Raw genomic sequence first — 13,876 nt, 5'->3', positions numbered from 1 at the left:
GTGTGATAATCAAAAAGAGAAAACAGTTTTGTTTTGTTTTGTTTAAGAACTGGCCAAGACTGGGCATAGTGGTACACACCTTTAATCTCAGCTGAGGAAGGCTTTGAGTTCAAGGTTGGCCTGGGCTACATAATCCAAACAAGCCAGGGTTATAAACCCGTGTCTTTAAAGGGAGATGGCAGGGCAAACCTGATGTCTGTAATATCAGTATTCAGGGTTGTCTAGGACACAAGGATTCCACCTAAAAAATTTATTAAAACCCTTTCTCAAAGGTAAGAAGGTTAGTGACAGGTGTGTGAAGCTTGAGTTCAGTCTGCAGGACTATCAACAAAAAAGCCAACACACCAATGTCTAGCAATATGCTCTATACTCAGTGGGCTGAGACGGCCACTGTTAAAGCCACTGCATTGAAAATGCTATACTTTACTTGTTGCCTTAATGCATTCTCTACTATAGCTTATTTCATATTTTGCTTTTCAGTTAGATGGTTAAAAGCTGACTTATAGCTGAAACCTCAAATAGCTTATTTCCTAGTTCTTAGTATAGTGCTGTCAAGCTTTTTAAACACAGTGTCCCACACTGTTCAGATTTTGCTAAGATCTTCCATAAACAACAGTACAAACTCAGATAAATAATTAAGACTAATGGTAGCTTGGTGTCTGACATACTATTGTATATGACAAGGTTATCAGAAGAAAAGGGGTTCTTTCCTGTACCTCAGCCTAGCCAGTTTCAAAAGAAGATCCTCTAGTATTCGGTTTTATCATAAGCACAGGCCTAGTTATAGAATAAAAACAGGGTTCTGAAAAGCCTACTTATCCTAAATTTAAGTTCTATTATACTTAATAGAGCAAAACAAAACCATGACTTTTGTTCTATTCAGTAAAGTCTATGTGAAATAAGAATTTAACTCATGTAGATCCAAATTGTTATTGATACAACTTGGGTACACAAAACAGTTGCCAACTTTTAAACATTAGACATTAGATGATTAACTTCTAAAAAATGTAAATATTTTATGTGTATGAGTGGTCTCCCCTGCATGTATATATGGACACTGTGCATGCAGTACCTGAGGAAGCCAAGAGAGGACACTAGATCCTTTGGGATCAGTAACTGGTGGTTGTAAGCCACCACGTAGGTACCAGGAATTGAACCGGGGTCTTCTGCAAGAGCATCAATCTTAACTACTCAGCAGTCTCTTCCAGCAACCTTGGAACTCACGTGACCCCTGGAACTCACGCACAGATGGAAGAATGGACTGCATACACACATACCACATACATACATGTCTTTGAAGTTATGTTCACACTAAGGAATTTGCATAAAATTACAATGAATATGACAGTTCCTGACAGGCTGGAAGGGTTTCCCATGGTACATTGCATTTGCTCCAAATTTTATTTTATTATTAATGACAAGACTTAACAAGTAACAAAGATGCTGATTTCAAGAACAGGTTTCAAATAAAGACAAAATATGCTCAACAATAATAAACTAGCCCAATAAGTTAATTGTAACATAAAGTGCATCGAATTACCACTTAGGGGTCCAGAAGGCCCAGAGGTGGTTTTGTAAAGGGCCATGCTAAATCGCAACCTTGTGCCATGCTACAGACATTCAAGGCTTGACTCAGTTTTCAGAATTGGAGTTCGCTTTGTTTTTCCTCCCTGGCAAAGGGAAGCTGGATTTGCTCTGGGGCTGGGAAAGCTTGCTGGCTAGTAAAGTGAAGGGTTCAATCAGTGTCCTGCGGTCTGTCACTGTCACCTCCCACAGCTTCACCTTCTCACTTCTTGCCCACTGCTGTGCCACTTCAGCATCCACTTGTCTCTGCTCAGAAAGGTCGATTTTGTTTCCTAACACAACAATTGCCACCTGGAAGAAAATGATGGAAAGACCACACGAGTCACAGTCAGTGACAGTTTCTGTGCAGAGTGGATGAGAAGAATCACTCTTCAGTTAGCAGACTGTTTTACTTAAATGACACTGAGGTGATGAGAGCCAGGAACCTCAGCTGCTCTGGAGCTGAGGCAGGAGGGTTGCAAGTTCAAGGCCAGCTTGGGCAACTTAGACTCTGTCAAAAACAAAGTTTAAAAAATAAAAGACTGGGGATGTAGAGAACTTGACTAGCAAGTATAAGGCCCTAGGTTAGTCCATAGTACTAGGCTGGTGGAGGCATCCTCGGACATGACAGAAGTAAGAGAAGGCATCACCTCACTTCTTTAACCTGAGTCATACAAACAGTACAGATTTTTAACTAGCTTCTGGTTAACGGACCTGGAAATTACCATCCAGTCTAGGACCATGGCTTACCATGACTACCCTGCTTCAAGGTAAAGACGTTGCAGAGCTATGAGTTCTGTAGCTTTAGAGTGGTGGGGTGTTCCTGGTTATTCTGTCCTTAAAGGTGCATACTAAATATCCTGTGAACTGTGAGCCAGGAGGAACATTTTACATTATGTACAAGTACTTCATGCATTTAACTACCCAACAGGCAGTCAGTCCTTGGCATGACTAGAACATAGCATAGAACCACACTGCACCAAGCTTCAGATGGTAAGGCTGGTGAAGGAAGGGGCTGGGGGTGGGCAGCAGTCCTGAGCAGAGCACTGAAACACAGCTGTCCCTCCCTGGCCTCAAGGGAAGTCCTGGGCTCTGGGAGACAACCCTGGAGGAGGCAGTATCGTTATGTTCTCCAGTGCTGCTCCAACAGAATCTACCCTACTAAGGGTTTCTGTGGCTGTGATAAAACACTGATTAAAACCAATTTGGAAGGAAAGGGTTTGTTTCAGCTTACAAGTCCCAGGTCCCAGTCCATTACTGAGGGAAGTCAGGGTAGGAAAGAAACAGGAGGAGTACTCTTACTGGCTGGTTCCCTATGACTTGCCCAGTCTTTCTCAAAGCACCCAGCACCACAACCAGGAGTGTCACTGCCCATTATGTCACTGCCCACATCAATCATCAATTAAGATGCCACCCTATAGGCCAGTCTGGTGGTGGCACTTCCTTGAGATCCCCTCTTCCCAAATGCCTGGCTTGTGTCAAGTTGCATAACATGAGCCATCACAGAGTCCCATCCTAACAACTTCTGCAGAAGGCTAGTGCCCCTAGTCCAACATACCTACCTACCAAAACCCCACCCACATGCTGCTGCCAATCACAGACTAATTCCATGGTCACAGAGTCACTACTGTGGTCCTAGTCCCTAACAATGTCATTCCTTCCTTGTGTACATGCTTCCATAACCTGGTCTCTTGGTGTTGACTTTCCTGATGATCCTAGTTTCTTCCTGATCAGTTATTCCCTCCCATAGTCACTCCCTAGACCGTTATGAAAGATTTCAATTCCAGGCTGCCCACACCAATCCTATCTTCCTCCTTGTGCCTAACGGCAGCCAGTCCTACTATCACTGGGATGAATCCTCTGGCTCTGCTACCTCTAGTTGCAGTCTACCTCACATCCAAAGTCCCTCATCCTGCCCAGAGTATTTTCATCACCTAGTTACACCACCACATTCCTGGTAAACCCTATGTTAAATTTCACTTTTAGCCCTGCTGGAGGGAGTGGGGTTACCCACGTCATAATCACTCATCTCTGGTTCCTATCCTCCAACAAATTGCCGCATTAATGTCTTTAGCCAGATGACATCTCAGACCGTGGTCTTTCCAACTACTTTTCTTCCTTTAGCTTGATGACCCTGCTATTTTACAGGAAGAATTAAAACTGGAAGAGAACCTCTTCCACCAGCGTACCAGGCCATCTTCCAAGCCCATCTCCGTGACTCTAGAACCACCCATCCTTTATTACTTGGATGAGTGTCACTCCTATCTGTTAGTATTATCTAAGTACACACTTCTAATGCCACATCCTTCTCCAGGGCCTGGTCACCTTTATTGTAAAACTATTCAAAGAGCTATTGGTAGCTTCTATGTTTGTTTATCCCACGTCCAGCCAGGCTGCTTCTCATTAGTTTCCTAGAGTTTGCCCTAACATCCACATATTAAAGACCCAATAATTTTTAGTTCCTAGCCTTCCTGACAGCCTTGAGAACTTGACATGTGTCACTTCCTGCTTCTGAAGTGCTGGCTTCATTTGCTTTCTGGACACCCTTACTTACCCTTGCTTTTTCTCTTGTTCACTGGCTTTCCTTCTTGTCTTTTTCCCCAAATGTCTATAGTCAGTATAGTATTCAAATGACGACTTTAAAGGCCAGGTGTGGTGGCACATGCCTTTAGCCCCAGCACTCGGGAAGCAGAGGCAGGTGGATCTTTGTGAGTTCAGGGCCAGCCTGGTCTATACAGAAATTTATAGGCCAGCCAAGGCTACACAGTGAGACCCTGTCTTTAAAAAAAAGTAACAAAAATTAAAAAATGTTCAACTTTGGGACTAGAAAGATCACTAAGTGGTAAGAGCACATATTACTCTCAGAGGACATATTTGTGGCTCATGAGTCTGGCTCCAGATTCCTCTTCTGGCCTCTCCAGGCACCTGCACTCATGTGCATATAATACTTCCCAGCTCTCCCTATACATAATTAAAATAAGTCTTTAGCATAACTTATTTTTCTTTAAAGATGGCCAATCTGCTGGACATATTGGCACAAGCCTTTAATCCTAGCACTCAGGAGGCAGAGGCAGGTAGATTTCTATGCATTGCAGGCCAGCCAAGAGCTCTACAATTTTGGTGCCAGCTAGTCTACAAAGTGAGTTCCAGGACAGTCAGAGCTGTTACACAGAAACTCTGCCTTGAAAACCCAATGAATGAATGAATGAATGAATCTGTGGTGAAACAATCTATCATTGCTATTAACCAGTGTGCTACCTGGATCCAGGGATGATGACTGAGCTGGGTGAAATGTAAAGGTCTGTGACTCTAGAGAATTCCAGGCAGAAGAAAAGTGGCAAATAGGAGCTGATGACTAGTTATTAGCGTGTGTGTGTGTGTGTGTGTGTGTGTGTGATTTTTTATGTTGAAGATGACAAGTCCTATTGTGCCACAGATATCCTAAAAGCTTGGAGAAGCAATGATCCCACACTCCCACACGTGACTGGGTTATGCAGGACCTGAGCTAGGGAGCTAGAAAGTACACCTTGTGCCAAAAGGATTCAGCCAGTCCTACATACCCCATGTTTGCAGATCCTGCCAATAAAACTGAATGGCTTTTCAATGTGTGAACTACATAAAATGCTACACTACAATTCTAACAGTACTAGACTTCACATTTGGCATCCGAAATAGGCACTTACCTCTTTTTTGTCTTTGAACTTGTCAATTTCTTTCTTCAGAAGCTCCACTCTTTGAAAGGATTCAAGGTTATTCACACTGTACACAAGAACAAAACCATCAGCAAAGGAGAAATAGTGCTTTGGCAGCTCCACACCTTCCTGCAGGCCGCGTGTGTCATATAGGTGGAGCTGTTCCTTCACCCCACGGTCTGTCTCCACTGAGGCCATGTACACGTCTTCCATTGTTTCACAGTCTTCCATTCCTATAGTAAAAAGACCCATGCTCGGTTATGCATGGCGGCACACACCTTTAGTCCCAGCACTCAGGAGGCAGAGGCAGGTAGATCTCGCTACACATTCCAGGCCAGCCAAGGTTACATAGTGAGACCGTTTCAAAACAAACAAACAAACAAACAAAAACCCAGGGTCAGTTATTCACTAGTTCCCTGTCCTTTTGAGACTGGCTTTCTAGGTTTCCCATGTACCATATGTAATAATCACATTTCTACTTTACTAATTCCTTCAAAATGAAAAGCAATCATTCATCCAAAAGTATCTTGTTTTTCTAAAAATATTTTTTGGGCCATCAAGATGGCTCTCAAGCTTGGTGACCTGAGTTCAACTCCTGGGACCCACTAAAATGCAGGAGAAAACTGATTCCACAAATCATCCTTTAATCTTTGCAATGGCCAACTAACTGGGCATACTGGTACATGCCTTTTATCCTAGTACTTGGGAGGCAGAGGCAAGGGGAAATCTCTGAAAACCCTGTCTCAAGAAGCCAAAAGAGAGAGAGAGAGAGAGAGAGAGAGAGAGAGAGAGAGAGAGAGAGAGAGAGAGAGAGAGAGAGAGAGAGAGAGAGAGAAGAGTAGAGTATTTGGGGGGCAGAGAGATGGCTCAGTGGTTAAGAGTACTGCCTGCTCTTCCAAAGGTCCTGAGTTCAATTCCCAGCAACCTCACGGTGGCTTACAACCATCTGTAATGAGATCTGCTGCCCTATTCTGGCCTGCAGGGAGAACATTGTATACATAATAAATAAATGAATCTTAAAAAAAAAATAGAAAGAAACAAAGGAAAAAATAGAAAGAAACAAAGGTCATCCTTTGAGGGTGGAGTGGGGTGGCTTACACCTTTAATCCCAGAACCTGAGAGGCAGAGGCAGGGGAATCTCTGAGTTTAAGGCCAGCTTAGTCTCACAGTAAGTTCCAGGAAATCCAAGGCTACAGAAAAACCCTGTCTCAGGACAAAAAAAAAAAAAAAAAAAAAAAGGCATCAAAGTGATTAATAAAACATAAAAATTATGTTCTAATTTATGTACCAGAAAGAAATGCTCTGAAGATTTGTATTTACTAATTTACATATACCTAAGCTCATTTTAACATGTATATCTTCTTTATCAAGATCAAGATCATGACCTCATTAAAGCCATAAATACCATCTTCTTCACCTCTGCAGTTCTATGAAGCACCATCACATACAGTATGATTAAGAAAATAGGAAACAGTGTACTCATGGAAGGAATAAATGAATGAGATAATCCCAATTTACAAAATGAGGTTGTATTGTATAAACAGCCATTTCTTTGTTTTTAAACCTATACAGCAGCATTAGAACACTGTGCCTGAAGAAGACCATCACTCGATGTTACTGCCTCAGAGACCCTAGGATTCCTAGACCCCCTTTCAATACTGATGCACAGTACTCCAGTATCGCTCATGCCTACCTGCCATTTGCTTTCTGACCTGATACATAATCTGTAGCAAGCACTGTTGAATTTCAATCAATCAATAAATAAACCAGTTTCCTTTTCTCTACTTACACTCCTTTTGAACCATTTAGCATGACCAAAAGTTCCAGAATCTAAGAAACTAAGAAAGAGACTCTTACCAATAGTGTGATTCCCATAAAGCAGTTGCTCCAGAATTGCAGTTTTCCCAACAGACAACAACCCGCAAACGACAACCTTGCAGCCCTTTCCCATCGTCTCAGGACAGCACTGTGGAGAAAATGGAGGGACTTTAACAGTGGACATGTGAAATAAATCCTTTCCTTCCCTTAAAGTTGAACCAGTAATACAGTACAGGGGAAACTCCAACGATTACAGAATAGGATAATCTTTCCACACTCTATTCTCCAAGCTATTTGTTAAGAGTTTCTCAAATATTGCCATAGAAATCATCTGGATAGACTGTAAAACCCCTAAATGGAGATGCCTGTAACCCCAGCACTCAGAACATGGAGGATCTTAAGTCAGCTACATAGTGAGTCAGAGATCACCTTCGATGTTGGTATCTAGGCATGGCTACACATGCCTGCAATCCCAGAACTTGGGAACATAAGAGTGCGGAGGCTGGAGGATTACCACGAGGAAGGTAACATTTTCCTTAAGGCTTTCGTTTTCGGAAAGACTGGATATTGGCAGCTAAGGTAAAAAGGCTAATGGTTCATTAAAAACAACAGGAAAGTCACTTTTGAAAAGTCAAATGTCAGGGCTCAGGGGTTAAGATCACTGGCTGCTCTCCCAGAGAACCTAGGTTCAAATCCCAGCACCCACATAGTAGCTCACAACTGTCTGTAACTCCAGTTTCAGGGGATCTGACACCCTCACACATATATACAGGTAGGCAAAACACCAATGCACATCTTAAAAAAAAGGTCAAATGTAAGCCAGGCATGGTGGCGCTGCCCTTAATTGAAGCACTTGGGAGGCAGAGGCGGGAAGTTCCAGAACAACCAGAGGTAAATATCTCAAACCCCAGCTCACCAATGGGTAAAAACACTTGCTACCCAGTCTGATGACCTGAATCTGATAACCAATTTCCAAAGGTTGTCCTCTCAACTTCTACAGATCTCTGAGTTCAAAGCCAGCCTAGTCTACAGTGAGTTGCAGGATAGGCTCAAAAGCTACACAAGGTTTTGAGACAGTATCTCACTGTGTAGCTCTGGCTACCTAGAACTCACTAGGCTGCCCTCAAACTTGGAGATTCTATTACATCTGCCTCCCAAATGCAGGATTAAAAGTGTGTATCACCCTGCCTGGCTTAATTAAAAACAAAACAACTTTTAAGGGGCAATAGAAATAGCTCCACAGTTAAGGACACTGGCTACTCTTGCAGAGGACCCGAGTTTGATTCCCAGCACCTGCACAGTGGCTTAATATATAAGGGTGATTTGCTGGTATGTATGTCTGTGCACCATCCTCATGCCTGGTACCCTAGAAGCCAGGAAGGGCTGTTATGTGGGTGCAATTGATGGAACCCAGTCCTCTAAACCAGAGAGCCATCTCTCCAGCTCCCACCCCCACTTTTATAGAAAGGGACTCTCAAAGATGTCCCCATCCTGACCCTGGAGACCTTTGAGCCCTTATTTGAAGAGGAATTTTGCATGTGTGACTGAGTTAACTCTGAGACACAGGAATCAAGAGGGAGATGGAGATCAGTCACAAGTGTATTTATGAAACAAGTTTTACAGGAGAGGAAATGACTGACTGGCAGGGCAAAGAAGCCAGCAGCCAAGGGATGCAGGTGGCCTTGGGTTGCTGTTCTTCCTGACACTAGTTATTGATTTGTTTTTATTTAATAATCACCAGTGTCTGCCTGTACGTATGTCTGTGTGAAGCTGTCCGAAGTCCTGGAACTGGAGTTAGACAGTTGTGAGCTACCACGTTGGGTGGGTGCTGGGAACGGAACCTACCTCCTCTGGAAGAACAGTCAGTGCTCTTACCGGCTGAGCCATCTCTGCAGCCCCAACACCATGGCTTTAATCTGGTGATATCTCTGATCTACAGACTGTAAAATGGTAAGTGTGGAGCAAGCACAGCCTCCTCGCTTGAGGGAAAAGCAGGCAGGGCCTGTGCAGGTTGGAGGCTAGCCTGGTGCATAAAGCAAGTTCCCAGGACAGTTAAAGCTATATAGCAAAAACAAAAGAGAAACAAAAATGTATCTCCAGCAGGGCATTGAAGGCACAAGCCTTTAGTCCCAGCACTTGGGAGGCAGGGGCAAGTGAATCTCTGTGAGTTAGAGGCCAGCCTGGTCTACTGAGCTAGGTCTAGCACAGGCTCCAAAGCAATACAGAGAAACCCTAAATAAATAAATAAATAAATAAATAAATAAATAAATAAATATGTATCTCAAAAAAATACCTGTTGGGGAAACTAACCTAGCCATCTCACTAGGCTTTTTAGTCTACTCTCTCTTTCCTTTTAGCCTCAAACCATCTAAATTAGATTATTAAAATCTAACCTTCATCCTCAGAACTGTCTAGTGGTTTCCAAGCTCCTTGGGTTTGATTCCAAAACACCACTTGCTGTTTTGTCTGTCAGTCCTGGTATGCTTCTGTCTTGTCATTTAGCCCTCTGTCTCAGTCATCTGTACCCCAACTTAAAACCTTGAGGTTTGGTTTCCCATTCACAGACTTGTAGTTTCTTCTTCAATGTTATTTTCTCAAGAAACCTGATCCGGAGGTTGGAGAGGCTGAGTAGCTAGAGCGCCTGCTGCTCCAGCAGAGCATGCATCTTCAGGGTCCAGCACCTACAAGCACTGTGCATTCCCGTCCCAGAGCGCATTCACATGCATGCAAGCAAACATAGAAACTAACAATAAATCCTAAAAAGGAAATTAAGACTGTCCCAAAAAAGAAATCTTTTTAAAATCAATTTATTTATTTATCTTACATCCTGACCAGTTTCCCCTCCCTTCTCTTCCTCTCATCCCCTCCCCCATCACCCTCCATCCCAAGTCCCAATCCATTCCTGTTTCTATTCAGAAAGGGGCAGGCCTCTCATTGGTGCCAACAGAGCTTGGCATATCGAGTTTAGGTAAGATTAAGCACTTCCCCTTGTATTAAGTAAGGTTGGGCAAGGCGATCCCTTTGGAGGAATAGATTCCCAGGAGCCAGTCAAAGTGTTAGGGGCAACCTTTGCTTCCATTATTAGGAGCCCCACGAGTAGACCAAGCTACCTGACTGTCACATATATGTAGAGGGCCTAGGACAGTCCCTGGTTATTGGTTCGGAGTCTGTGGGTTTTCTTGTAATGTCCTTGACCTCTGTCTCCTACAATCCTTCCTCCTCCTCTTCACCAGGATTCCCTGAGCTCGAGCTAATGTTTGGCTGTGGGTCTCTGCATCTGTTTCTATCAGTTACTGGATGAAGGCTCTCTGATGATGGGGTAGTCACCAATCTGATCACAGGACACACTGTGGGAATGAGGGGTATAAAGCAGTAGGATGACAGCTGCCCCAGAGTCCCAGATAACCTTTAGCGATCTGGGGGGGGGGGTTAGGGGGGACGGGGGGAGGATAGGAGAGGGGATGAGAAAGCTCATCCTGAGCACTTCATCCTAACTTGCAAGCTACACTACATGTGCTAAAAAGAGAAAAAAAGTGAGGCAGTTCATTGAAAGATTTCTTCCACCCATGTCCAGACTCCACTGGCTACATCAGGATCCCCCTCCTCCCAGCAAGGGCTCAGCTGAACAGGGCCTCCCTCTTGGGACAATGGGCCAACTGTCACCCTATTGGTCTATACCCCTTCACTTCCTCAATGTGTGTCCCTGACACCAAATTAAACACATAGCTTAGTATTTAATTTATTTATTGACGTTTGCTCCCAAGGCTGGAACTTGTGCATTGTTTGCAGCTGCATCGCCAACAGCCAAGACTGCGCCCAGCCCATATTAAGACAGGTGAGGAGGATTCTTACAATGCCAAAGCTGTTGTTTATGTTAAAGATGAACTAAGCCACAGACTGATGTAAAAGGTAAACATGATTCCAGAACCTTGGCCACAAACTTGAGTAGACTTTATTAAAACTGCAAGACTATATGAAAAAAAAAAAGAAAATCCTGGAGCTGCAAAAACTCCAAAACCATTATTTCTTAATAAAGAACGCAATGCAGAATGCCAGCCTTCTGGGCATTTCTTCCCGAAACAGCCGCACCTAAGAGGGCTTGATAAAGAACAATTTGCTGCTCTTAAAAACATCATCACTTAAAGCACCTGCGTTCTGACGTTAGCACCTCCGGACTCCCATCCACCACAGGAAAATCAGAGGGAGGGTGGGTCCACCCGCTCGGCTTGGGTCGGCGAGCCTCAAGGACACGCGCGAGGCCCACGCGTGCAGCCACTGGCGCCTACGCCCACCCGGTGGTTGTGCTGCGGTCACGCTGCTCCGCGATCACGGAGCGGAGCCGGCCGAGAACACCAACCTGACACTGCGCAGCAGTGAGACAGAGGCACGCGGGTCACTGCGGTCCGCGGACGCCGCTCTGGAGCCGACCCGCACCCGCGACGCACACTGGCGCAACGCCTCTCGCCTCTCTCGCTAGTCCTTTGCGTTTCCGAGGCAATGCTGAGAGCCGGCGGAGGACATCCGGAAGCGACGAGGGGTCCCAGCCTGACTCCGCCCACCAGATTGGACGTCGGAACTACAAGCCCCATGAGGCACTGTGCGGCCACCCCGCCCCACCGGAAGGAGAGCCCCCGAGGTGGGGGAGGAGCCACAAAAGGGATTGTGGGAGAAAGGCTTCTTCCTTTCCTCTGGCGGCAGCCATCAGGTAGGCAGGTCGGTCTGTATTTGCGTTTCTATCCGCCACGAATCGCGCTAGTCTTCAGCCATCCGGCCCTGGCGGCGCTACCGCCTCGGAGCTGCCGCTTCCCACGAGCGTTCAGTCAGGATGCGGGGTGGAGAGGGCGCGAAGACGCTGCCATCCGGGAGGCTGGAGGGGAGACGCGATGGCGGCAGGATCCGAGCTGGGCCCGGGCCTGAAGGAGGCCTGGCCAGGCCGGCCGCGTGGGGCGAAGCTTTCCGGGTTTTGTTCCTGCCGGCGGCGGCGGTCACATCCCTGCGGCCAGCCCTGGCTGCCCTCCCCGAGCTCGGGAGAGTCGGTCCGGCCGAATCGGCAGCTGCGCTTTGCTGCCCGAGCGGGGCCGTTCTCATTCCCCGTGGAAGGTGGGGCGCCGGGACGGACGGCCCAGTTGTCATCACGGCCTGACAGCGATCGCTTTTCCAATGTGCTTCCTCTCAAAGGTGAGCCAAGATGGGCGCATACAAGTACATCCAGGAGCTATGGAGGAAGAAGCAGTCCGACGTGATGCGCTTTCTGCTGAGGGTCCGGTGCTGGCAATACCGCCAGCTCTCTGCGCTGCACAGGGCTCCCCGCCCCACCCGGCCCGATAAAGCGCGAAGGCTGGGGTACAAGGCCAAGCAAGGTGCGTGACGTCCCACACCTCTGCCCCACGGTGTCCCCACCCCACGGTGAATTTAGTTAAGTGTAACGGGATGCATTGGGAAAGTCTCACCTGTTGGTTTTTGTGTGTGTATAGGTTATGTCATATATAGGATTCGTGTCCGCCGTGGTGGCCGCAAACGCCCAGTTCCTAAGGGTGCAACTTACGGCAAGCCTGTCCATCATGGTGTTAACCAGCTAAAGTTTGCCCGAAGCCTTCAGTCTGTTGCTGAGGTAAATAGATTGTACCTACCGGTTGTCTTGGAAACCCATTGGGGTGGCGTCTAGAAGAAATGGGGCAACGTGATGGAGCTTCTCTGGATGTGAAGTGGAGCTGGAGGTGTTTTGTACTTAGTCTTGGCAAGGAGAGAGCATTATCAAAACTGTTGCTGTTTGGTGCTTAAGTATATGCTGAGAGGCATTTTTGTTTAAATGAGCCAAGACCTGCAGAACCTAAGCTTTTGAAGGCAGTTGTTCTTTTGGGTTGCTAAGCTGTGCTCTGCTGTAGGAGACCCCTTTCCAAATGCTGGAAGCTTTCCACTCTTGTATAAGACCACGGGCTTGATCCCTATTATTGAACGTCCCAGGCAGTACTCAAAACTCCATGTCTGGGGTTAGCATCTTAGTTGGGCAGGGAGAGGGAATGATGTGTTTTTGTCTACTTGTCGTTTGAGCTAGTCTGTAGGACTTACAGTGTGTGGGGACCTGGTCTGCCTCAGTCCCTGATGACCCAGAGTTAGAAGAAAGGATTTTTGTCTGATTTGCTGCTGTAAGCAGTACCCAAGACTGACTGGGCTTTCCCCCCTGTTTTTAGGAGAGAGCTGGCCGTCATTGTGGAGCTTTGAGAGTCCTCAATTCTTACTGGGTTGGTGAAGATTCCACGTATAAGTTTTTTGAGGTTATCCTCATTGATCCATTCCATAAAGCTATCAGAAGGAACCCTGACACCCAGTGGATCACCAAACCAGTCCACAAGCACAGAGAGATGCGTGGGCTGACATCTGCTGGCCGCAAGAGCCGTGGCCTTGGAAAGGGCCACAAGTTCCACCACACTATTGGCGGCTCTCGTCGTGCAGCCTGGAGAAGGCGCAACACTCTGCAGCTCCACCGTTACCGCTAATATACTCAATGTTTGTAAAATTTCATATCCAATAAACAATTTAGGACCGTCATGTCTGCTTAAAGGTGTGGTTTGTCAACTAGTCTGCAGGTTGTCGCGGATGTTTTGTGAATTTTAGCAGTGAAAGTGCAATGTTTGACTACAAGTGATGGCATACCTTGTTTCTGAAAAAACTGCCTACATTATCTGCTTGGGGGTTAAGTGTATGGTGTTTACACCATGTGGTATCCCACATGTAGAATCGGGTAGAAGGAGTCCTAAGGCTACACTTAGATGTGTTTGTTGCATGTTATAGAACCTATAGCT

General features: G+C 45.9%; 2 protein-coding genes across 3 annotated transcripts; one reads left to right on the top strand and one right to left on the bottom strand.

Moving 5' to 3' along the window:
• Positions 1 to 1,452: 1,452 nt before the first annotated feature.
• Nkiras1 (NFKB inhibitor interacting Ras like 1) lies at positions 1,453 to 11,537 on the bottom strand. 2 transcript variants are annotated; one of them, XM_051206778.1, is made up of 3 exons: positions 11,431 to 11,537; positions 5,247 to 5,488; positions 1,453 to 1,875 (listed from the first exon to the last, which is right to left on the bottom strand). In XM_051206778.1, the coding sequence occupies exons 2-3, from the start codon at positions 5,484 to 5,486 to the stop codon at positions 1,633 to 1,635; spliced, it is 483 nt and encodes a 160-aa protein (XP_051062735.1). In that variant the 5' UTR covers positions 5,487 to 5,488; positions 11,431 to 11,537; the 3' UTR covers positions 1,453 to 1,632. The 2 variants fall into 2 exon arrangements, with proteins under 2 accessions (XP_051062735.1, XP_051062734.1); XM_051206777.1 differs by lacking the exon at positions 11,431 to 11,537 and adding an exon at positions 7,113 to 7,221 and having other exon boundaries at positions 1,456 to 1,875.
• A 110-nt stretch (positions 11,538 to 11,647) lies between these two features.
• On the top strand, positions 11,648 to 13,622 carry Rpl15 (ribosomal protein L15). Its single transcript, XM_051206776.1, has 4 exons — positions 11,648 to 11,778; positions 12,252 to 12,433; positions 12,548 to 12,684; positions 13,265 to 13,622. The coding sequence occupies exons 2-4, from the start codon at positions 12,262 to 12,264 to the stop codon at positions 13,568 to 13,570; spliced, it is 615 nt and encodes a 204-aa protein (XP_051062733.1). The 5' UTR covers positions 11,648 to 11,778; positions 12,252 to 12,261; the 3' UTR covers positions 13,571 to 13,622.
• Positions 13,623 to 13,876: the final 254 nt, after the last annotated feature.

This window comes from Phodopus roborovskii, unplaced genomic scaffold (assembly GCF_943737965.1).
Source record: "Phodopus roborovskii unplaced genomic scaffold, PHOROB, whole genome shotgun sequence".
NCBI classification, from domain to species: Eukaryota; Metazoa; Chordata; class Mammalia; order Rodentia; family Cricetidae; genus Phodopus; species Phodopus roborovskii.
This window is presented reverse-complemented; position numbering and strand designations above follow the sequence as displayed.